The sequence below is a fragment of the Cydia amplana genome, chromosome 18, assembly GCF_948474715.1.
Source record: "Cydia amplana chromosome 18, ilCydAmpl1.1, whole genome shotgun sequence".
Classification (NCBI taxonomy): Eukaryota; Metazoa; Arthropoda; class Insecta; order Lepidoptera; family Tortricidae; genus Cydia; species Cydia amplana.
In genome coordinates, this window is record NC_086086.1 from 13,517,053 (window position 1) to 13,542,660 (window position 25,608).

At 38.0% G+C, this 25,608-nt stretch overlaps 1 protein-coding gene, 1 long non-coding RNA gene and 1 other non-coding gene across 3 annotated transcripts in view; all 3 read right to left on the reverse strand.

The window, feature by feature from the left end:
* LOC134656327 (limbic system-associated membrane protein-like) overlaps window positions 1–24,080 on the reverse strand; it is a 64,004-nt gene extending 39,924 nt beyond the window's left edge. The window contains exons 1-3 of the mRNA XM_063511840.1: window positions 23,918–24,080; window positions 10,358–10,485; window positions 1,168–1,375 (exon numbers count right to left, since the gene is read on the reverse strand). Coding sequence (XP_063367910.1) covers window positions 1,168–1,375; window positions 10,358–10,485; window positions 23,918–23,990 — 409 coding nt within the window. The 5' untranslated portion in view covers window positions 23,991–24,080. The remainder of the gene's footprint in view (window positions 1–1,167; window positions 1,376–10,357; window positions 10,486–23,917) is intronic.
* Window positions 1–25,608, reverse strand: part of LOC134656367 (uncharacterized) — a 335,518-nt gene that overhangs the window by 182,770 nt on the left and 127,140 nt on the right. The gene's annotated exons all lie outside the window — the stretch shown is intronic.
* On the reverse strand, window positions 17,290–17,362 carry Trnas-gga (transfer RNA serine (anticodon GGA)). The gene has a single exon. It is a non-coding gene; the product is annotated as a tRNA-Ser (tRNA).

Below are 25,608 nucleotides of genomic sequence, written 5' to 3' on the forward strand. Positions count from 1 at the left end.
GAGAACGTAATTTACTTTCTATATATCTCGCTCGTACTCGCATATTAGTGCAAACGAGATGTATAGAAAGTAAATTACGTTCTCGATAGCGTAAATGTCAGTTTTGACACTGTCAGTGACTCATGGTACGGGCTCTGAACGTGATTTCGCACTGCCATACAGATTGATAATAAAATATACAAAATACTTATTATAGCGGAATACATTTATACAACAATGAATATTTAATTATGTTGAGTTAGTCTGTCATTTAATTTCATATCAACATTTTAACTAAGTAGTTATCTTTTAATCTGCATTAAATTATTATACGTGAATTATTTGACTGGTTCTTCAATGTATGGCATAAACCTATCCCTGTCCAAGTCATATTCTAATCAAATATGAACCGCGAATTCTCAGCGGCCAGTACGTACAGCAAGAAGGTTATTAGCGGATTAATGTCGCTGATTGGTAGTTTTTTTTTTCATTTCATCTACACTTAGCTGTGTACGTTAGTGTAATAGAGACAGGCTCTGTAAACGTATCGTCTTATTTAAATGTAGGCGTAATTGTGTATGTGTGCTAATTTGGCCCGAGAATTTGAACGGTAATGTTCCCAAAGGCGGTTTCCAGTTATATGCTTTCACTGGATGTGATGCCAATTTGAACTTGATACCTCAACACATTCTTGGGAAAAAGAGTCTTAACAGTGGGGCGGAAATAGTAGTTTGTGTTACAAGGGATCAAAATGATATATTTCCGTCAAGGGCGTACATTGAATCCTGAGCGTAATGAGGGATTCAAGTGTTAACTAACGCCCAAGACGAAATAATTTTGATACCGTGTGAAACATACTGCTTTTCACACCAACTATGAGGAAAATAAAAAAATCTTAGTGTTGACACAATCTGATGCTTGTTTAATTGTTTGTTGCATTAGATTATTTAAGCTAAAAAAATAATGTGCAAAAAAATGTAAAAATAGTGTGCTAGAACAGAAAAGTGTTACTTTGATCCCTCCTAGCAGGGAGGAAAAGTGCCACTTTGATCCCGCCTAGCAAGGAAGAAAAAGCTCTTTTCCGAATAGGAGGTGTGAAAAAGTAAATTGATATGTCTAAACGAGTCCATTTCACATATTGAGGTACGACACGCTAAAATGAGCATAAACCTTGAAGCAAGGACTTACCAAAAACATCTATACACCCGATCTGCCACTTCATGCTGGGCTGCGTGTTGATCTGGCACATGTAGCAGCCGCGGTCCTCAGCTCTAAGCGGCCGGATCCTCAACTGCCAAGTCCGAGGGGAGTCCCTGCTGACGGAGTAGCGGGCGCCGAGCACCGCTCGGTCATGCATGGTCAACACTGTTTGGTCTTCTGCTCGCAGCCAGCCCACCTGCGAACAAGAAATTATTTATAAGTTGATTTATAAGAACTTTTGAATTATAAGTTTTTTGTGATGTAGGAGGCAAATGAGCAGAATTGCCTGTTGGGGTGGGTTCGCTAAGGTCTTGAACCTTACGGTGGTCTCTTTTTGCGAAGACGTAATGGCAAGAAAAGAGACCGCGGAAAGAAAAAGGGAAGAAGATCCGGCCTCCCAACCGATGCGCCGCAAGCGCGTAGGAAGGAGGCGTTTGGCGTACAACCGTCGACTTCCCCCTTAAGGGTACCCGTGGGCGGCAGGCTCGGGGACGTCTGTCGCCTATATGAGGGTCCCTGGGATAGCCAATGCGCCAAAAAAATGGCGCACTCTTAAAGAAGTAGAGGGAAACAGTTTCTCCGAAGACGAGTGCGCAGTTAGGACGGCCGCTGGCGGGGTTTCGGAAGCATGGTCCCGGTCGTTTCCCGTGCCTCGCCTTAAAGCCTTGAGGCGGCCAACAGAGGGGTTTTAGTGGGTATACCTGGGGTCTCATTAGCCCACAACAGGGAGTCCCACATAACCATCCCGGCCCGTGGTAAAAAAAGGTCTTGAACCTTGTTCATTTGTAATAAGGCGACAAACGTAAACATATCTTTGAAGTCGACTGTACAATCTTAAGTTACGAGTAGGTTGTCATTTATCAAACGTCATCCACATTTAGCTACGGAAAAGCTATTATGTACATTAACATGCCTCTCTAAAAATAGAAAATGTTTACAAATCGAATCATTAGCTCAATCCAACATTATTTCCCATTTCCATTCTTGTGTTTCTAGCTTAATATATCCAGATACATTCGTTTAATCTCCCCACTTGTTGCGAGCATTACTCGAGCATTTTATTATACGAATAAGAAATCATTTTGCGGCTATAAATTTCGCATTATTGACGCAAGTTGCTGCTACCAAGTTTTTGTGTTCTGGCAGCGGGCCAATACTATGAAAAAAGGGTATTAAGAGTAAGGGCAGGAACACACAGAGCGGATGATATGTGGCGAAGCTACAGTGACTTTGAGGCTAATTCAAACTTACTTGTGGCTACCACCAGTTTGGCACTGACATCAACGCGATCGAGAACGTAACTTACTTTCTATGCATCTCGCTCGTACTCGCATATTAGTGCGAGCGAGATGGATACAAAGTAAATTAAGAACGAAGGCGTTAGCGCATACTTATGTCAGATTTGACACTCATGGTACCTATTGGTACTGACATCAAAACGAAATTGAAATAATGTCATTAGCAATATTTAACACCCTGTGTGTTCTAACCCTAAGCTCGCCTGCCAATTTCTGCAAGAAAGGCACCATTAACAAGCTAATACGCTGATAAAGAGTGACTGAATTAGGATATTCGAGTTTCGACGTATTATAATGTGAAATAACTTTAAATTCAGAGAATAAATAATTCCTTACTGTACATTTTCCATCAGTATATTTTGGATCGCCCAAAGCCGATTGACATGACTCACGCTAGACCGGACCGTGCCCGGGCCGAGGCGTCTGACATGTCATTTTCTATGACGGCTGATCGGTGATCACGTGGTGCTTTCCATAGAAAACGAAGCGCCGGAAGCTCCGGCCCGGCCTCAGCCCGGTCTAGCGTTGGTCATCCTTAAGATTCACACGAACCTAACCCATCCAAAGTCCAAGTATAGTATGGTGGTCTAGTGGTCAGGACGTTACGCTACGGCTTACGTAGGCGGACAACGCGCGAACGCGGCGCGGTGCGGCGCGGCGCGGCGAGGCGGCGGCGCGGCGGCGGCGCGGCGCGGCGCGGCGCGGCGCGGCGCGGCGAGGATGAAACAAACCGTTGATACGTATAGGTATGTCCTACTCGTACGTGAGCGATTTAGACGCGAAGCGGGGCGGCGGCCGCGCGGCGTTCGCGCGTTGTTCGCCTACGTAAGACGTAGCGTTAGCCGCGTAAGCTGAAGACGCAGGTTCTATTCCCGCCTCGGCCCCCGGTGGAATTGGTCACTTTTACTTTAGTGTATGATATCTATTTCAGTTCATCAACACACATCAAAAGTTCAACTTGTATAACAACAAGGTCAAACAATAACAAATATAGGTACCTACTTAGAATCGGTACTCTAACTATTACTTCATACCTAACTAAAGTGAGAAACAAATTTCAACTGCATTCGGCTTAACCTCATTTGGTTCAGTAAATCCGAAGCCAATCTATTAGTCCCTAAATTTGCCTGCACAGACTAAATATTTAAAGATAAGATAAGATAAGATAAGATAAGATAAGATAATCATTTATTGCATAATTATAGGCGTTACAGAAGGGTGGATTACATAATATGTATTTTAGTGGACTCACTATAATTTGCCTACTTGAATAAACTATCTTTTATCTTATCTTATCTTTATACTATTCTCCGCGCAAAATAAGACAACAAACCTAACCTAATACTAGAAGAAATACTTTTATGCTGTTTTTAGTTTAAGCGCATTGTAATATGTATACTTGAATAAAGTAATATCTTTTATATTATCTTGTCTTGTCTTATCTTATCTTATCTTTATACTATTCTCCGCGCGAAATAAGACCACAAACCTAACCTAATACTAGAAGAAATAATATTATGCAACAGCATATGTAAGAAAGTAAGTAAACACTTTATTGTACGAAAAAAAATGAATTATTGGTTATGTGTATGTGCGTATAGTCCAGTTGTCAAATATTTATATAAATTAGATATGTAAATATATTTTTAGAACGTTGGCTTATCGAGATGTTTGTGAATTCAACCGTACCTGTACAGTCGGGTTAATATCTTGGCAAATGGTCACTATTGACATAGATATCTAGGGACTGGCTTTATGGGCAATAATAATGAGGCATGACAGGGGCCAGTACAGCGGTGTGAAATCGCTACAACGCGATTGATTAATGAGTTCGCATCACGCGCGCGATTGGTTGACGAGTTCGCATTACGCGCGCTATTGGTCGCAACTAGTCGCGTTAGACTGCACGATTGGCTGGAATTCGTAGGTAGCACCGCTGAACTAAAGTCTATTTTTTTATTCGGTAGACTAAAATGACATTTCATAGTATGAAATGACACATGATGTTCATACAATGAAACGTCATTTTAGTCTACGGAATAAAAAAATAGACTTTAGTACGATATTTAGTGCCCCATTAGCCCGTCCTTAGATATTATACGTCAATGGGTCACTATCATTGTTACTGCCACGACTAATGAAAATGTATATGGTAATGATAGTTTACTGTTTTAAACTTTCACGATTTTTACACATTATTAAATTGTACAACGGGACTTAAATCCCGACAGTCTATAAATCTAATATCGTTAGTATTGTGTGTCGACAGAGTGACATCCCTAGTGCGCAAAACGTTCAAGCGGATAAACAAGACCAAAGCCCATACCATGAGTCATTGACAGTGTCAAAACTGACATAAACGCTTTCGAGAACGTAATTTACTTTCTATACATCTCGCTTGCCCTAATATGCGAGTACGAGCGAGATGCATAGAAACTATAGAAAGTAAATTACGTTCTCCATGGCGTTTATGTCAGTGTCAAACTGGTGGTAGTGGTACAATTGCGAGTAGTTCGAAAAACTCGCGCGGTTAGAAGATGTTGATGTCAACTTAAGCCAGTCTTCTCCGAGACCACGGGGACAACGCCGTCCTCGAAACGTCGGAGCTAGTAAGTCTTAAAACTTAGATACGCGATTAAGTCCCGTTGTACAATTTAATAATAGTTTACTCAGTGAACTATTTTACGAAAATAATCTACTTATATACATTTCAATTCGTTCTACCTAAAACAAAGCTCATTACATCCCAAACAAACTACACGAGCTAACAATTTGCAGTGCACCTCAGTTTCCTTTCACAATACAAGCCCAGTCGCAAAATAGAACCACAAAAATTCACACAGATTACTCTTAATTACAGTTTCGTTTTTAGAATTCTCTAGAAGCACACGTTCTTTTTAAAGCAAACGGACGTATGTCCTGAGAAATTACATTAGACTTGTCACCCTTTAATTCTACGGGTTAGTCTAAGTCAAAAGGGCGTAAGTGCAAGGAAGTTGTATACAAGTTGTGATGTTTTGGGTACGTGAGCTTGTGTTGGCTCCATGCCTACGTTACAACAATGCACAGGAATCAGCCTGCACCTTGCAACGTGGCATGAATTTTAATGTGCTGGTGTGGTCCAAATACTTGTTACTTTGTGAATTTAGTAAATATTTTATACTGCTACGCATATTATTTATGTGGTAGCTGCATAAGAAAAAAAAGCGGCCAAGTGCGAGTTGGACTCGCCCATGAAGGGTTCCGTATTTAGGGGATTTATGACATATTAAAAAAAACTACTTACTAGATCTCGTTCAAACCAATTTTCGGTGGAAGTTTACATGGTAATGTACATCATATATTTTTTTAGTTTTATCATTCTCTTATTTTAGAAGCTACAGGGGGGGGGACACATTTTACCACTTTGGAAGTGTCTCTCGCGCAAACTATTCAGTTTAGAAAAAAAATTATATTAGAAACCTCAATATCATTTTTGAAGACCTATCCATAGATACCCCACAGAGTTTGATGAAAAAAATTTTTTTGACTTTCAGTTCTAAATATGGAGAACCCCCAAAATTTATTGTTTTTTTTTTTCTATTTTTGTGTGAAAATCTTAATGCGGTTCACAGAATACATCTACTTCCCAAGTTTGAACAGTATAGTTCTTATAGTTTCGGAAAAAAGTGGCTGTCTATGTCACACACGGACAGACAGACGGACAGAGGGACAGACAGACAGACATGACGAATCCATAAGGGTTCCGTTTTTTGCCATTTGGCTACGGAACCCTAAAAAGGTAATTATAGAGACCTACTTTTTATCGGTGGAGGTAAGAAAAGCAGGTCAGCAAAATTTATAGAGTTTACTCGTGTCGATTTAAAACTTTCGTTGCGAATTTCCTATTTTTCGCACTTGTATCGTAAATAACTTTGTGTACCTATTGGCTACAACTTATTGCTGTTAAATATGTTTAGTGCAGCCGTATTTTAGTAATAAAAACGTAGATATTATCTATTTATACTTATATTATTCTACTAATTCAGCAGTTAATCTACCATACAAGTATAAAACTTTGCCGTTTAACATAACTTCGCCCACCGAATCACAGTTCAGTGAAAGCTAAATAACTTAAAAGTAGGTAGTTACAGATACACTTTTTGAAGCTTTTACTGAACTGTGACGCGGTGGGCAAAGTTATATTCAAAGGCAAAGTTCTATACTTTTACGGCACGTGTTTGTAATTTTAATACACAAGACATCAAATTATTCCATATTTCGCGTCTTTCTTAGGGATTCATGGCTAAACATCAATTTAAATTTTTCTTAACAAAATTCGTTATAAATGTTGGCACCTGGCGTATAAATTGGCGCAAATTTCGCACTCCGAGCAACTTGGGTCATCTTGGGAATTAGACGCGCTCGTATTTTAAGTGAAGTGGCAAAGTTCGTGCCCCGTTTAGTGCTAGTGCGAGCTACTGGAATGACTGATGTGAATGGAGGACTTATTAGTTGTTTGATTAAATAGTGAATCGTGGGTCTAAAGTGATTGTGGGACTTTAAAATATGAAATTGTAATCTAATCAACAATTACTTAATAATGAAAAAAAAAACTGCTGATAAGATTAAAATAATAAATGTAGTTTCGGTTACATATAAGATATTAGAGAGAGCAGATTTTAAAGAACGTATATTTTCATTCAATTAATTTTATTCGTCAATAGGTACTTCTATCGCGTTTCGTATGAAAACAATCGCAACAATTTGATGACAAGTATTTAAGTTGCTTATTAAATCAAAATAATACAATACAGCCTCCTAGCATAGTCGGTAGTGACCTTGCGAAGTAGGAAGATCCCGGGTTCAAATCCTGAATCCTGGCATTGATTTGTGTGTTCTGTACAGATATTTATCTATGTATTTAAGTATTTACCCACAACACAAGCCTTATTGAGCTTACTGTGGGGTTAGGTCGAATTGTGTAAGATTCTCCTGTAACATGTATTTATTTATTTTTATACGCCTTGTGCGCCGAGCAGCCATATTCTAACTTTAAGATACGTCAAATAATAGATATGGAAACGATATGGATCGGATATGTGAGTGTCAAACAAGTGTCAAAAGTGACCTTTTTGTTTGAAGAAATATAATTATCCGGCAGTGGACGTCTTTTTACTTAAATTATTTTGAGTGAAACTGTAAATTCCCGTACCCTTAGTCAAGCAAATCGTTTCGTCCAAACGCGCCTCTTGCGCTGAAAACTCGAATAGTTTTCTGATACCCAGTAATGGCCACTATTACGGTATTGGTCATTAAGCGTAAATGTTAGTTTAATGTTATTTTTGAATGCTAATGGTTATTGCCTTTTACATAAGGCACAAAAGTTACGTTGTCTTAATGGCATTGTGGATGATAACTATTATTAATAGTGGCTATTCTTTTTAGAAATTAAATTTAACTATCAGTCATTTTGTAGTTAATTGTCTGACGGCTATATAATTGTATTTTAAAGATACCTTTAAAAATAACCTTTCTATCTTCGAGCACGAATACGACGATTTTTGAAGTGAAAACTTCTTTAGCGGCGCTGGGCACTTTTTGAGGTGGCGAAAAAATTATAAACTCGAGACAGCGTAAGGCGATCACGTGACCGTAAGCCCCTCATAATTTAAATGGCATTTAAATCAATAAAGAAAAACTCAGTGTTATTTGACATTTATGTTGCGGACTCCTTTTCAAGACTCTTTACCTATGTTCAAATAATTTGACGTTGTCATGGCAGTATGTAAATAAACATGTCAATGAAAAAGTGTGATCTTATTGAGAATGATAAAAATATATAATAAATGAATAGAATACCTCCGCTAAACGTATGTATCGTGTTACCGGGCGTCGGTAACATAGTGAGGTGAGTTTTCACTTCTATCGGTACTCCCGGAGTGCAAGCGTTGTTGCTTGTTTTGATTAAGACATAGATTTCACGTTTTCTTTCGCGCTAACTTTTTGTATAATCCCTGAAAATACAAAATTGATCTTTTATGTAAACAAATAATACATTAATATAACACTATACATTCTCGCGTTTTGTACTCATTAAAGATGACTCACGCTACACCGGACCGGGCCCGGACCGGGGCATACGACATGTCATTTTCTATGACGGCTGATCGGTGATCAAGTGGTAAGTGATTTCCATAGAAAACGAAGCGCCAGAAGCTCCGACCCGGGCCCGGCCCGGTCTAGCGTGAGCCATCATTTAATCATTAACGGGTCACCTTTAAGGCCTGTGCACACCGGCTGCGTGTGCGTGACGTGGACATTGTAGTTTTATATTAAATTTAAAACGAAAGAATACTTTTAGAGATAATTATTAAGAAAAACGTCAAAAGCCACGCAATCGTGAAATCTTCCGTCGCAAGTTTCGGGCGGCGCGCGTAATCTTATGTTTATTTCTAATTTCCTGGCTTTACGCCCCCTCTTAAGGTTACCATATCGCCGGCTGAGAATACGTTTCTGCCATATCCATTTTCGAGCAAAATCGTTTTTTAATGATTTCTAAAATAAAAAAAAATATGCCATAATTGACACTTATGTGACACAAAATATATTTTTCCAAAATTTTGTGCCATATCCGCATTTTACTATTTACACTCTGTTAACAGAAAATTATCACAAAAATATGACATAGGTATCCAAAACTTTTGTGTCATATCATACATTGTACGTTTAACATTTACTCATCAAAAACGGTTATGGCAATAATAAAAGTGCTTTTATTTTATGATTACCGCTATATTCACAATATTTGTTTAGCACTATGAATAGTAAACATATGTGCCTAAATGATAAATAAGTTCAATATTTCCTAAATGTAAAACATTTCAAGAAATTATTTTTATTGCTCCTTTTCGCTCTCCTGTAAACCAATGTAAGTGGCGTATGGCACAAACGTATTCTCAATTTCTCATCCAGCGATATATCAAGCGCTTATAGTTAGGAAACCGTGTCACATTTTGTACTGGAATGGAGATAGCGCCACCTATCACGGCCTTGACACAGTGCGTATTGATGTTAAACGTATTTTTAACTAGAGCCTAAGCCGTTAAAATATTTAGTTGTAATACAATTCTACGAAGCTTATAGTACAGTACGGAGCGGCTAAGTAGCTCACAAATATCTGAACACGCTTCTATTTTCAGGGCGTTAGAGTGCGTGCTCAGATATTTTTGAGCACCTTAGCCGCTGCGATATATCTGATGGCGACTGTACCTATTTAGTAAATTGTTAAGATGCTTCATAATTAATATTTAGGTATGTGAAAATAGTTAAGTGCTGTTGTACTTTGTATCTGATAACGCAGCCTAAGAACGGGCAATGAAAAACGCGAGGTTGCCGGTTGCCGCTCAAATAATGGTGTAAAATTACTTTATTCTTGCCCGGGTTTCTGATAGCGCAGCCCAACACTGAGGAAGAACGTGTGGTTGCCGATGGGCCACTTTACGTCTAATTTATATTAAGGATTTAGACCGGGCCGACCGGGCCCTGTCCGGGCCGGAGCTTCTGGCGCTTTTCTATGACAGATGAGTCAGATGACAGGTGATCATGTGATGCTTGCCATAGAAAACGAAGCTCCGGAAGCTCCGGCCCGGACACGGCCCGGTCTAACGTGAGTATTTACTCGTATATTTGAAACTAGCGACCCGCCCCGGCTTTGCACGGGTTAAATTATACATAAACCTTCCTCGTGAACCACTCTATCTATTAAAAAAACCGCATCAAAATCCGTTGCGTAGTCTTAAAGATCTAAGCATACATACAGACAGACAGACAACGGGAAGCGACTTTGTTTTATACTATGTAGTGATATTGGTAAGGTGTTCATAAGGTGTGTAACTTACTTTATGCTTGCCCAGGTTGGTGACAGCGCATCCTAGCACTGCTTCACGTCCTAGGAAGAACGTGTGGTTGCCGATCGGCCGCTCAAACTCCGGGTCATCGGGGAATTTCTTTGTGGTTGTTTGAGCATCTGAAAAAGGACAAATAGAAAACATCATTAGTTACTTTTTTAAATGCGCTACAATAAGTTAACTATATTTGAGGTTGACTTAATGACTATTTGAATATTATTCACTACACTCATAAAATTACTTAGTAGGTAAAAATATACTATAGTAGGTTGACATAACGCGACTAAGAATTTAATGACGTGGTTGGCAACCAACAGAAATACAGTACTGACCCGTTGAAAAAAGTACAGTTAAAAAAACGATGATCAAAGTAACCCATAGTCTACCAATTATTGACCTGTGGTTGTCAATAGAAGAATTGTAGAGAGACCAAGGTAAATCAGCAACGATTTTCATTAGCACACGCAGTAAATAAATAAATAAATATTATCAGATCAACCTAGCCCCAAACTAAGCAAAGCTTGTACTATGGGTGCTAGGCGACGATATAAATACTTATATAGATAAATATATATATTTATACATATGTGCTATCAAAATCATTGCAGACTTTTCTTGGTCTATCTCTATTTAACTACCTACCTACCTATTTATATTTTTGCCAGCAAGGAAAATAAAAATATGTAAGTACAAATTTTTCGTATACTGTTATTTGCGACATAATGTCTTCACATAATATAAGCTGATGTATATAAGCTCATGGGAATATAAAACCATGTCAACATTATTAAGCTTTCTACGAAAGACATGTGGGCCTTGACCCGATGGGACGCAAAAGCCGACAGAAGGTTAATGAAACAAATATGGCGTATATATGGCCACTTAATAATTAAGACACTTAATTAAGACACTTATTTTAAGCTAGGTAAATATCTGGGAGACCGAGCTTTGCTCGGAAAACATATAAAAACTCAAAAACGCGTTTTCCCAGAGATAAAACCTAGCTGGATCAATATTTCGCCCCCGAAAACCCCCATATAGCAAATTTCAACAAAATCGTTAGAGCCGTTCCTGAGATCCCCGAAATATAATTATACATATAAATAAATATACAAGAATTGCTCGTTTAATCGCTCACCCAGGACAGTAATTTCTCCATTTTTAAATTTATTCTAAGCTTAATAGCATTCGCAGACGTTTCTGCTAGTTAAAAAATAATTTATTATCAGCATTGACATTTCCAGCGGCAAAAGTATCCGAGATACAAGTTATTTTCGCGTGTCAGCTTCATTATGTAAGTAAAGCTCGTTTACAGAGTATGTAGTCGCTAATATATCTCTAGAGCTTTATTGTGCAAAAGCTCAGAGCTACGAGTATTCCCTGCTGGCAGCAAAATGAACTTTTCTAAATTGTCTCATTCTAAAGCTTGGCTGGCAGGCGCTTTCAGGCTGTATTAACGTTACGTTTTTTGACTGAAGTTAAAACTTTCGGTTTAAATACTAAATACTCTGGGATTACTTAATCAAATAGAATATTCTACTATAGTGTATCTATTAGGTAATGCTTAAGTTTATTTGCAACGAAATAGTCTCTAATAACTCGAGGACACTATGCTTTTTCGTGTGTTCATTTTGTTTGTGAAAAATGAACTACAAAAGACCTCTTGTGTTTTGTTAATAATGACAGTTTTTTTTTACTTTTTCTGGCAATTTTTAGTCAGTGGAGAAATGTTTAGATTTAATTCCGGGTTGTTGAGAATGTTGTAGAAATTAGCTCTTGTAGGGTACCTCATACGTCAAGTAGAGGAAAATTCAGGAAAAAATACGCATTTCCCTAACGTAACCGGTCAAGTGCGAGTCAGACTCGCGTTCCAAGGGTTCCGTACATTGCGTCCGACTCACGCTTGGATGCACATTTCTAATAGGTTTTCCTGTCATATATAGGTAAAGAACTATTTTGTGTATTTTTTTCAAAATTTTAGACTCAGTAGTTTTGGAGATAGGGGGGGGGGGAATGGCCATTTTTTGCCTGTTTTCTTGAATAACTGCTAAACTATTTATCTTAAAATTATATTATTTACTATTAGGGTTCCGTTTTTTTCCTTATACATATCGTTTCTAGATTTATTAATTGACATATTTATAGTTCGAATCGGCCCGTAGGTAGGAGGCCATTAAAAAGAACAACTTCAATGTGTGATTACGTCAGAATACGGCAAAGGAGGTGCCGAATTTAACCAAATGAATGAATTTGCAATTCCACGGCTCTTTTGGAAGTGATAAATTAGTACTAGGCACTGACTATCGATTTGCGGGTATGAATAGAACTAAAGAGCGCTTTTCTTTGAACGAGTGTTATTGGAAGTTTAATTTTTATTCAGGAAATATGAGTTCAAGTTATCCAAACATACCTATATACAAATGCGGACTTATCTTTAGGATTTCTTATAGGTAACACATTCTCTGTGGCACAGCACGCGGTTCATTCCACCCAGTAAAAGTGTGCTAATATTAATTATAAACGATAAAATTCTTGTTAAAAAATAAAAATATTATGTCTTTAGATTTCTCTTGTTCATACAAATTAAATATTATTTTCAATGTACGCTATCATCAGTCTAATAAAATTGACGTTGCTTGTCACGCTTTAAACGTAAGAAAGTTCGCAATTAAAGTGTGTTAATTAAGGAATTTATTTAATTAAACTTTATTAAACAAGTATTAATTAATTTATGTATTTATACTTTATTGAACCAAATATATACAACAATGTACACATCGTAGACTTAACAAGTAAAACAAGTTATTTCAAAAATTGGACAAACAACTGTTGAGGTTGAGGAGGACTAATACCTACTGTTTAATGTATTGCTCCTGTTACAGGCCACAACCAGTTTGGATTATTTAGATGCAGTTTGAATTGAAGGTATTATAATAGTTGCCAAGAACACATTTTCTTCGTCATGTCTCACGCAATACAGAGGTCATCAACATGTGCGAAAAGGCAATTAGCAAGTCAAATGCGGTTTCCTCCTATCCGTCATAGACAATAACCCTAACCCCCGGAACTGTTGCAAATGTGGACATTTATGTCAATGTGTGCGGAATGATTACGTAGTAGTGTCGTATAAACCATGATTATTGATAGCTAACGGGGTGGACTGTATAAGAATGAGATGATGGAAACGCGTGGCTATTATAAATTACTTATTTTAATTAAATTAAATACAGCACAAGATATATTAGGGCTGATTTAGACGGCGCGTGAACACGCATGCGATTTTGGTTACATTGCGGACTGTTCGTTACGTCCAATTCAACCGACCGATCAAAATCCGCAATGTAATGAAACTCGCATGCGAGCTCTCGCATCGGCTAAACGAGCCCTTAGTTAGGCGGTCACAGACAGACTGACTGACATAGAAACTAGAATTCAAACAAGTATACAGGGTGGCCCATTTAGATCGGTCAGTATGGGAAAGTCTGAAACTATAAGACATACATACATAGGAACCATGTCATCGATTTTAATAACAAGAAAAATTGCATTCATACATTTAAAAAAAACCTGTACTCAAAATAATAAAAAGGCGGTGGTCATTTCGAACACTTACTAAAATAAATTTAAGAATATGAAAACAATGCATTTTATTCTTTTTAGACATCATGTTTCATAGTAATAGATGTCTAAATAGAAATAGTTTTAGTTTTATTTTTCAAAACGTCCGGGTTCGATTCCCGAGCTGAGTACAGGTTTTTTTAATGTATGAATGCAGTTTTTCTTGTTATTAAAATCGATGACATGGTTCCTAAGAACAGATCTTCGTATGTCTTATAGTTTCAGACTTTTCCATACTGACCGATTTAAATGAGCCACTCTGTATAAAAGTATATTAGTTTTAAAATAAAGTCAAAGTCAAAAAAGAGGTCACATGCCAGCCAGTCGCCAACAAAAATGTACCTAGTAGTTTCCCATAACAACCCTAAGAGTTAGTGAAAAATATAATTTAGCTTTAAAATTACCTCCGAGCGATTAAAGCAGAATATCTACACCCCAGCTTACCCGTATTTTGAAGCGTCAATTCAGGGTAATACAATATTAATAACCTATTATTATCCTATTAATTATGAACGATTTAGCCTTGTTTAGATCATCTGTTATTACGCGTGTTATAATTATTATTGTGGATCTGTATTTAACAATAAACAATAATTTTAGCGGAGCGCAAAATAACTGTTTCTTTTAAGTCAAAAAGCTTACACAATAATCACATGGAGACCCTAGAGTGACTTTCGACGTTAGTGGACAACTTTTAGTGTTTAGTATTTTACGTCCCCGCTACGCGAAGAGAAAATCTCACTTCCTGGCCAAGGCAAGACGTAAAACTTCAGACAAACCATGGGCGGTATTTCGTAAAGCCCCAGATCGCATATTTATGGCCCTCACCTTCGGTTCGGGCCACAAACACCTGCGATCTGGAGCATTCACGAATTCACCTCCCTAGGTATATATGTAATGTAATATAACATCTTTAAAAACGGCAAGCCAAATTATTTCAATCTGGATTAGCTAAAATTGCTATCAATACTTATTCCCATTTCTAAAATTACAGCTAAGGTAACACCAACGTAAATTTTCCTTTTAGCTTATTATTGGGGTTCCGTACCTCAAAAGGAAAAAAACGGAACCCTTATAGGATCACTCGTGCGTCTGTCTGTCTGTCCGACCATACTCTCCCCCGCCCCCTTTATCTCCGAAACTACTGGGTCTAAAGTTTTGAAAAATGTACACAAAATAGTTCTTTACCTATAGATGACAGGAAAACCTTTTAGAAATGTGCAGTCAAGCGTGAGTCGGACTTAATGTACAGAACCCTTGGAACGCGAGTCCGACTCTCACTTGGCCGGTATTTTTATTTTCTATGAAACTACCACATTTTTGGCGATTTCGTGGTTAGCGCTATTGAAAAAAAATCTTGTATTATAGTACCTATCCATCTTTACACCGTTAAATTAATCACGTTTCCACATCAGCGACCTCTATAAATATGCGTAAAGTTACGAATTCAGTTATTGCATAGTTCCGCCGGTGAATTTTGATTGATCATACATGCGCAATGCCTCGACTCTACGGCATCGTAATTTTTACTAGCGCCGTGATGGAATTTTAAAATGAGTTTACATATATTGGTAGTACCTAACTAGAAGAACTTTTTTTTTATAACTAGTAGATACGTCTGCGAGCGACATTCCAAATTTTATATTAAAGGAAAAAATGGAAAAAGTCACGCTTCCGGCAGGACATGAACCCGCAGCCTCCACAATCCGTGTGTTGCTCTTAACCCGTAATAACCCGTAATCCGCACTCGCACGTGTGTTAACAAATCGCTAATTTGACATCCGATTGATAAATACCGTCAGCATCCAGCGAAAAATCAATATGATTCTATAATCTAAAGGTTCCTCGACTAATGAGTCTAGCTATCCGTTTATAGGAATTCCACATTTCGTTACAGTCGACTAATGGCCAGCTTTAAGGGGCACATACCCCTATGTGCAGTGGTATTACTAAACTAAATTAATAACTAGCTTAAATCTAAAATAGGCCCTTGAGGCACTGTACCCATTTTACTTTCCTCATATTCGAAATGAAAAGTACAGTTTAACTCGGGTGAAAGGCACCATTTAAGCCTCGGACTATTAGTGCTCTCACTGCGTTCGAGCGCCAAACTACCTCGACTGAAATGAGCGCATTTCATCCCAATCTAGTAATTGTTTCTAACATACTTCTTAGATGTTTGAAGTAAAGGCGGAGTAAATATTCTCAAATCGATAACTAATCAGCCCACGCTTATTTACTAAATAATTGGTCAGTGATATACATAAGTTTAGTTGTGGGTGGATTCGTTAATAAAAAAAAACCGGCCAAGTGCGAGTCGGACTCGCGCACGGAGGGTTCCGCACCATGAACAAAAAATAGAGCAAAACAAGCAAAAAAACGGTCACCCATCCAAGTACTGACCCCGCCCGACGTTGCTTAACTTTGGTCAAAAATCACGTTTGTTGTATGGGAGCCCCACTTAAATCTTTATTTTATTCTGTTTTTAGTAGTAGTTTTAGTATTTGTTATTATAGCGGCAACAGAAATACATCATCTGTGAAAATTTCAACTGTCTAGCTATCACGGTTCGTGAGATCTCGGGCGTGGGTTCGGGACCCTATTACTAAGACTCCGCTGTCCGTCCGTCCGTCCGTCTGTCACCAGGCTGTCCTGGTGACAGACGGACGGACGGACGGACAGCGGAGTCTTAGTAATAGGGTCCCGTTTTTACCCTTTGGGTACGGAACCCTAATTACTGCATGATAAAAATATGATCCTACAATATTAAAAAATATAAATAAGGATAAAGAATAATTACTACTTAAGCCACAGTGTAACGCTGTGTAACACATTATTTTCATAATGAGAAGTCGTATTACAGTTATAAAAATGTAATTTAAACCGTCAACTTCACATGTCCAAGTTTCCACACCAAATTTAACTGAATATAAACCCTAAATTGTAGCATTTAAGACTCACTTTCCGTCATAGGGCCTTCTCTTTTCAGTTGGAATTCATTACCTATGCCGCTGCTTCCTTAGTAACCTATATTTTAATTACATTAATTTATTTTAATTTGGCTTCTTTGAGTTAGGTCTTGAAATAAACTCATTTAATTATGTAGGTAGCAATTAGGAATGGAATAAATTTTGGTGGCTGTCGAATTGAGGCTACCTGAATTTGAAATCTAATGAATACTTACTCGTAGTATGTGTAATAAGTGGAGTAGGTACCTATTTGATGGTTCTTAGGTGTGCTAAGTTCATTAATTACGAACTGAAATAAGAGTCATATTCTAAAGAAAAAGTGACGAAGCCCTCCAGTGGTGAAGGCCGGATTCGAACCGGCGTCTTTAGCAATCCGGGCTAACGCCTTGAACCCCTAGGCCACCCCGCCACGGTGGAACTAGTCCCAATTTCTCGACTATATGACATCACTAAGACTAGGCGTCTTTGACCAACTCTAATTAATTAATTGACCCGACCATTATTTTACCGTAATTGATTAATTACGGTATTTATTTTATTTATATGAGCCTAGAGTGTCCCACTGCTGGGCAAAGGCCTCCCTCCTCCTTTTCCACGTATCCCGGTCTTGACCCGTCTCCCACCAGTTCCTGTCAAAGGCGTTAAGGTCGTCTCGCCAACGCCGTCGAGGTTTGCCGCGACCCCGGGTTTGATGTGGGTAAAATAATGTTTTATTTTTAAACAAAAAATGCAGCTCTAATGACATAGGTAATTATATACGGACTTATCAGAGATGAACATGAAAGTTGGAGGTGCAGGAAGATCAGGGAGCTAGAGGAGCAGTGGCTCAATATAATTGGCAAGATTAAAGCCACATGACTCCGCTGGCTCGGTCACCTGGAGAGGATGGGAGAGGATAGAGCTGTGAGAAGAGCGTATGTAGGGCACCCAGGTGAAAAACGTCTGCCCGGGCGTTCCAGATACCGCTGGAGTGACGAAGACCTAAAAGACCTGTACACCGACGGAGTACAGGTCACTAAAAGACCTGCCCGCACCCGGAGTGGCAACTGGCGTGAAGAGGCGCAGAATAGGGCAGAGTGGGGTTCTCTTGTGTCGGAGACCGAGATCCTTTTTGGGTCACTGAGCCAGTACTATCTAATCTAATATAATAATGCAATTCCATGTCATCGTTAATCGACGATTAATGACAATCGAAATTACCTAAGTATTTAATCATATTGTCAGTCTAGTCATACTGCAATTTAAGCGAAAAGCCACACTCTTAAAATGTGACTTTATTGGTGCGCATGATGCACTGTAAGTCCTCTCAAAGTTCCTATCAGATCCTAAAGGTAAATAGTAGGACTATAAAAGTTCGATCGCCTTCCATGCCATTACCATCACAAATTCGAACGTCGGAGTTAAAATGGCTCTTTACTACACGCAAGCACTTATAAGTCAAGTCAAAATCGTATCACAATAACAAATCAAGTTGGAATAGGAAGTATAACTGCAATGTTTTGCCGCCACAATGTAGCACTAGCGACGTAAGTATACCATAGAGTATAGAGTAACTTATACACACTGTACCAAACTGTTTTTTGAAAAGTTTTCACAAAGGGCCTACCCGGGACACGCGAAATTGAAACTCAACTATCTGCCTCTATATCGCTCCAATATGCAAGAGTGATAGAGAGGTTACATAACAAAATCTCGACTCTCGTTTGCGGTAGACCCTTAGGTTGTGACTTATTGTGGGAGTGGCGCCCCCTACGCGGACTTTCGCGTAATATTCCCTATTCAAACGTACGAATGTGCTTCCAGGCCATCGCTTCATATATTTGAACGTCAGAATGTTTTCCAAAACATTCAAAGCTAAACTAAAATGTGTACAATGATGGCTCAGCGATTCCCGAATCGGCAAACAGCTCGGCAAATAAATGGCTCATACCGAACGGGTACGCGGAATGACGTTTTTAGGGTTCTGTTCCCCTAGTATAAATTTCATTCGATAGCATGACGTGACGTATGCGTTTGCGTTGAGTGTCATTTTGTATCGGATTTTGAGGTTCCAAAACGTCTCGCTTGGCGCTCTGTTCAAAACCCGTACAACAATAGACATAAAGCAAACGCGAATGCATGTCACGTTATTGAAATGAATTGTACACTAGGGTTCTGTTCGGCTTTGCAATTTAGTTGAATACCTGTACGCTACATTTTTTTTATTTATTATTATTAGCGTACCGGCGATTGACTCTAGACTACTCACATCTCACATGTGACAGAAAGTGAAGACAGGGCCCAAGATGGAGCTCATCGGTAGAGTAAATAGCCTGTTCACTCTTGCTTTAAAGAGACCGAGGTCATATTTGTCAGGGAATACAGATGGCGGGAGCGCATTCAATTTCTAAGCAGTCCGCACCAAAAATGTCGAGGCAGATCGTTTCGTGCTGACAAATGGAATGTTTACAACGAACGGGTAAATGAAAGTTGTTACGATGACAAACGGTTTGGTGCAACTGGTCATTAACACATACGTATAATGTAAGCGAGTATTTTAAGATTTCAAGTCTTAAATTTCTTAGCAAAATTATCTTTAAGCTGTAATCTAAAATGGTAGACTAAATTGAACCGCCAACGAGTTTTACTCTTGAATGCAATCCGTAAAGATCGCCCGGCGCGGTTGCCGAATAAAGTGATCCTGTTAGGAGACTCATTGGATAAAACCGAAAATTTACCGCTGAGCAAATTCAAGTGGATTCCAGATAGCATTTAGTCAATTAGCGTGGAACAGTTCTACATTAGACACATTTTGAAATAGTACTTGACGTAAAATAACGTTTGACGTAAGTTATACTAAAAACATATCATAAGTACTAGTCCACAGAATGAACAAAATACAAACGCCCTTACCAGGATTCAAATCCTGGATTCTTCAGATTCGTAGGCAGGAACTATACCACACTATACCGACTAGGCTAGGACGCCATTAAATAGGTATAAGTAGGTAGATACACTATCCACGGTGCCTTTTATAAGACTATATTTGCGTATCGAGTTGAATAATTTGACAATTAGGCTAGGTTCACACAGCGTTAATTTTTCCCGTATACCGTATACGGGATTTTATCGAATACCATAGTGACAGCAAAATTTGTATAGAGACGTTCAAAATCGTTCAGACGGCTTTTCCGCATAGACGCCGTGTGAACGACTTTGAACGTTTCCTTACAAATTTGTTTTATCGAATACCGTAGTTAAGGTGTGTGATAACTGATAAGGTGTCATGGATGTTGTCTGAGTACCCACATCACAAGCCTTATTGAGCTTAACATAAATGGGGTCATATCGGCTCTATAATAAATTTTCATCTCGGGCAAATTTTAAGAAATCAATAGGTTATAATCCTCAATCACACCTTTCTAACCTACCTATTATTGTAAGTATTCAATATCACGGAACCTCACACTTCTAATGCAATTCAGGCCCATTTCTCGTGGTACATAAAACCGATCGAAAAGCGAAGGGAACGCCATTTCTGTGTGAGCATTAGCATTCGGTGACAGGTGCGATCGGTACCATACCGACCCTTATATAACTTAGATTTTTATTCGACAATACCAGAGAGAAGTTAAATAAAGAGTGTTAAGCCAATATACCCCGGCAACCTTCAAATCAAGGGTGAACAGGCACCTTCTGCACTCTTCGCCTCGGCTAGTCTGTGGCCATGAGTAAGCCCATTTATAATAAAATACGAAACAAAAAAAAAACAGAGTAGGGCCTGTAGCAGGAGCAAAAAATTAAACTGTAGACTGTACTCCTCAAACTGACCAACATTCGTTCAGCGACGTTTTAAAATAACTTGTGTTTACTTTTACTCTAGTCTTAGTTTAAAGTTTACTCTATTCTTAGAGTGCAATGTATTGTGAGTTTTGTTATGTTTAAATCGTGACAAGCAACGTCGATTACACTGATGACAGCGTACATTGAAGATAATAATTATTGAATTGGTATGAAAAATAGGAAGTTTAAAGACTTCATAATTTTTAAAAGTTATTGACCAAAAGAGTAGGTACCTACCTAAATATGATCTACTCGTATGTAACTTAAAAATTGTTTTCTCGTGCTACAGCGCCCTCCCGGTACGAGAATTATATAGCTATAGATAGGTTATGATCATAAAAAATAATGAGCACAAATAATACTTTCATGTTTATTTCATTGTCTACGAATAAATCTGGTTTCTTGATTATTTTCGCCATCCCATCGCCATTGTTACACTGTTTATAAAAACATAAGCTTCGGCAATTTTGTGATTTTATATCCTATCTTATAATTTCTCAATTTCAAATGCTGTATATGCCAGACGCTGTCACTTAAATACTTCTTACAAAACGCCATTTTTTAAAGATTTAAATTTTTTAAATGGTTAAAAAGTTTATTATGTTTCATTTAGGGGTCACACACCCGGTTTCACCGAAATAAATAAAAAATGGAAAAACCGGGTTTTAAGCCAATTGCCAAAACCGGGTTTTAACTTTGATAAAACCGGCTTTCTCGAGTGCTGTTTCACAAAAACTGAAAAAGCGGTTTTCTAAAATACCCACGGTTTTGTGACCCCTAGTTTCATTGTAATGTCGTATTTGAGATAGCGATCAGAGTATGTTTCTGTATTTTCACGATTATCAATTACAACGTAAACAGCACGTTTTATATAGAGATTGACACTCTATACTTCTACTTCTCTCTGCCAATACTGAGGCTTAGTTTTTTATAACAATTTTATTGCAGTTTTAGGTGGTTCGGGATCCGTCACGAATGTAGCTTAATTTCACGACTAAGACAATGCCGATAATAAAGTGGCTTGAAAAAAGTTTGTATTTAATAAGTCACGTCACACGAGGAATTTTATGAGCCTCAGTTATGGGCGGATTTCGTTTCTTGAATGTGTTTCTGCGTATTTTGGTACGCGCTTATTTAATCTGTCACTATGTTGATAATAATGGAGTAAAACACATATAGTGGTTTTAAAAATACAAGTAAAAAACCGGCCAAGTCGGACTCGCGTTCCAAGAGTTCCGTACATTAAGTCCGACTCACGCTTGACTGCTTATTTCTAATAGGTTTTCCTGTCAGCTATAGGTAAATAACTATTTTGTGTATTTTCAAAATTTTAGACCCAGTTGTTTCAGAGATAATGGGGGGGGGGGAATCGGACAGACAGACGCACGACTGATTCTATAAGGATTCCGTTTTTTCCTTTTGAGGTACGGAACCCTAAAAAAAACGGACAAGTGCATCTTGTTAAGTGTCATGTTGAATAAATGGAAATAATTTATGATTACTTGCTTTTCAATACATCTCATTGTCTGATTATTGTTTTTCGTGATGCTTAGCCTTATTGATATTTATTTATTTACTATGTCCATGACACATATCCATTATCCATATAATCCGTTTGATAACAAGAAATAACTTTTTGAACTCAGGAACAAATATTTGTGTTAAACACCCAAATAAGTGCCCTTACCAGGATTCGACCCCGGAACCTCCTGCATCGCAGGCACCGACTAGGCTAGGAGGCCGTATAGCGAGATGAGATTATATCACTAGGCGCCACTTGAACCACCCCACTAACCCGGGGTTAACCGGTTAAACCGTTAACCCAGTGTTAATTGTACTGGTAACCATGATAACTCCAGGTAACTCCGGGTTAGTGAATGATGCTTCTTGTTGTGCCATGTCCTCATCGGACACCGGCGACCATCTCTCGGAACTTATTCCTATCCTGTGGCATTCTGCTCAGGTTCGCAGCGTCATTAATATAGCTGGTCAACCAAATCTTGTCAGTAAAAAAAGGCGCGAAGTTCAAATTTTCTATGGGACGATATCCCTTCGCGCCTACATTTTTCAAATTTGCCGCCTTTTTCTACTGTCAAGATCTGGTTGACCAAGTATATGAGTCCAGCTTTTAAAATTATCCATCCAGGCTAGATTCCATCTTCCTCTTACCGTTTTGCCCTTTATTTTGCCTTCTATTATTTTAGATATTTAAATTAGTAAATTGAATCGCCTCTTTGAATCGGAACTGTCATTGACATCAATTTTGTCATTTGTCCCAGTTAGAAATAAAATTTACTTAATTTTTCATTTGAGATATCTTACAAAGCTGTTTAAATACCACATTGCCACTTGTAAAAGTAAAATAAATGACAAAAAATAAACAAAAAAATAAAAAAAATCTTGTCTGATTTTAGTAAGAGTAGGGGCATTAAATTGCTCGTTGTTTATGGAGTTAGAAAAACATATTACTGATCACAACTCAAATGTCACACTGTATATGTCCAAAATATGAGATTTTTCTTTTCTTTACTGTTTCCAAAAGTTCTAATTTCTTCTTCATTCTTTGCAAAAGTTCTACATTTGTTATTCGATCTCTCCATGATATTTTTAGCATTCTTCGATAGTGACACTAAAAGCATGATGCAAGTGACACTAAAAGTATAAAATTTCATTTCACCTCAGCAGCTCGAACAAGGGTACTTTGCTACTTAAAAACAGTGAACAAAATCGCATTTTGCTCACTGAGTGACACAAAATGAGCAAAATGCGATTTTGCTCACTCAGTGAGCAAAACGCTTGTTCGAGCTGCTGAGGTGAAAATTTTATTGTTGGTATATCTTAAGAAAACATGAGTGAATAGAGGTAAGTGATGAAGAAGGAATACATTTTTTGGGTTCTCTAATATGTTCTCACTGCTGAGGTGAAAAGTTTTGTGAACTACACGAGATCAAAGTTATTTACATCTCGTGCGCTTTTGAGTCCCTTACTACGCTCAAGATTCTAAATTAGATTCACTCGCTACGCTCGTGAATCTAGTATAGAATCTTTCGCTTGCACGGGACTTAAAATAAGCACTCGAAGAAATATCAAACTGATCTCTTGTTGTACAAATAACTATTGTACTTAACCAAATTTAACTTACCCTTCAAAGCCATGGTAGGCAATAACGCCAATGCTTGCAGCATCGACCAAAAGCATGTCCTCTCGATCCTCATTCCGCCAACTATTCACTATTTCACGTAACAACAGTACCTACATTTTTCTTCATTAAAAGTACTCAAGAACAGTCATTTTCGCTCGAGACTCACCGCGTATTCGGAAAACAAGGTCCGTTCTATAGAAGAGAACGATACGATATGTACTAGATACTTGGTAGTTTAGATTTCAACTAGATATCTTTTGCAGCTCAATTCGGGCAACCAAAGTTTTACGTTAAATTATCGTATTAAGATCATTTCAAAATCGTTTTGAGATCTAAAAATACATAACGAGACGTTTTAGACATCGTGAAAATCGTTCAAAAGTATCTCCAGAATCGCGGAAATGTCAAAAATGACAGGCTAGATCTTTAAAATATCGTTGTCGTATCTTGTCTAATGGATATCTAATAGATATCTAGTTCAAAATCCGAATCGGGCCCTGAACGCTCTTTTGTTTTTCCGTTTCACTTATTTTTCATCGCGCTTTTAATTTTGTGTACATTTGTAATGTGCCAGTTTCTTTTTCTTTTCTCTGCGGGTATTATTTTAATGTTTTCATTTACATAGTTTATTGAATCGCTTTAAATTCAGGATTTGCTTGTATTAAATATTCATTTGAGTATATTTATTGGGGATTTAGCTTTTGATATTATACATTTTCTTAAATTTGTCTAGTATGATCTTAAGTTAAAGATTGGATTTCCGTTTGTCTTTCAATCTTAGTATTTAAAATTTCTAATTTCATTACTTTTAGCTTGAATCAAAAACGTGGGCTTGTTGTAATATGGTAGGATTACCTAATTTCAAAACCATTCTTACACATGAATTAATTATAATGACTGCGATTACAATAACTAATCATCATATATAGAAAATAAGACAATTTTGAACAACAAAGATAAGACAAAAACAATCATATCTTTCAGAACAAGTCCTTATTCCTCAAAATATAAACAAAATCTCAGCAAGAAATCAAATCCACTTGGGTTTCTTATTCAAAATCACTTACAAAATTAAATAGTTTTAATTATTATAGACTGAAATTCCAAACTACATAAATTCCGTTGAGCAATTTCCAAAAACATACATCAAAAACCACAACGTTTACGCTATTAACACTGGCACATTCAAAATTTCGAAAATGGAATTCACACAAAATCGCGGCATCGGCAACAAGTCGCTAAGATGGCGGCGCCGCACGACCGTTCCGTAGCGGGTCTACGGGCACACTGATCCGCTACGGCCGTACTCGTAGCAGTCGTAGCACACAGCGGCGTAGACACGTTACGTCATGAAAAGGTTGCCACTCAAACGTTTAGAAGGCGCCTTTTTGCATGAATACGGATACGACTGTATTTTTGTTCCCGGTGTTCCATTTTTGTGGAACAAAAGAACGTGTTTGGATTCCCGTTGATACGCCGTGTTTATGGAACTTGGGAGTGTGAAAGGCTCTTGTTAAGGTTTTGTTAGATGAAGACGCGATCGTTTTTAGGGTTCCGTAGCCAAATGGCAAAAAACGGAACCCTTATAGATTCGTCATGTCTGTCTGTCTGTCTGTCCGTCTGTCCGTCTGTCTGTCCGTCCGTATGTCACAGCCACTTTTCTCCGAAACTATAAGAACTATACTGTTGAA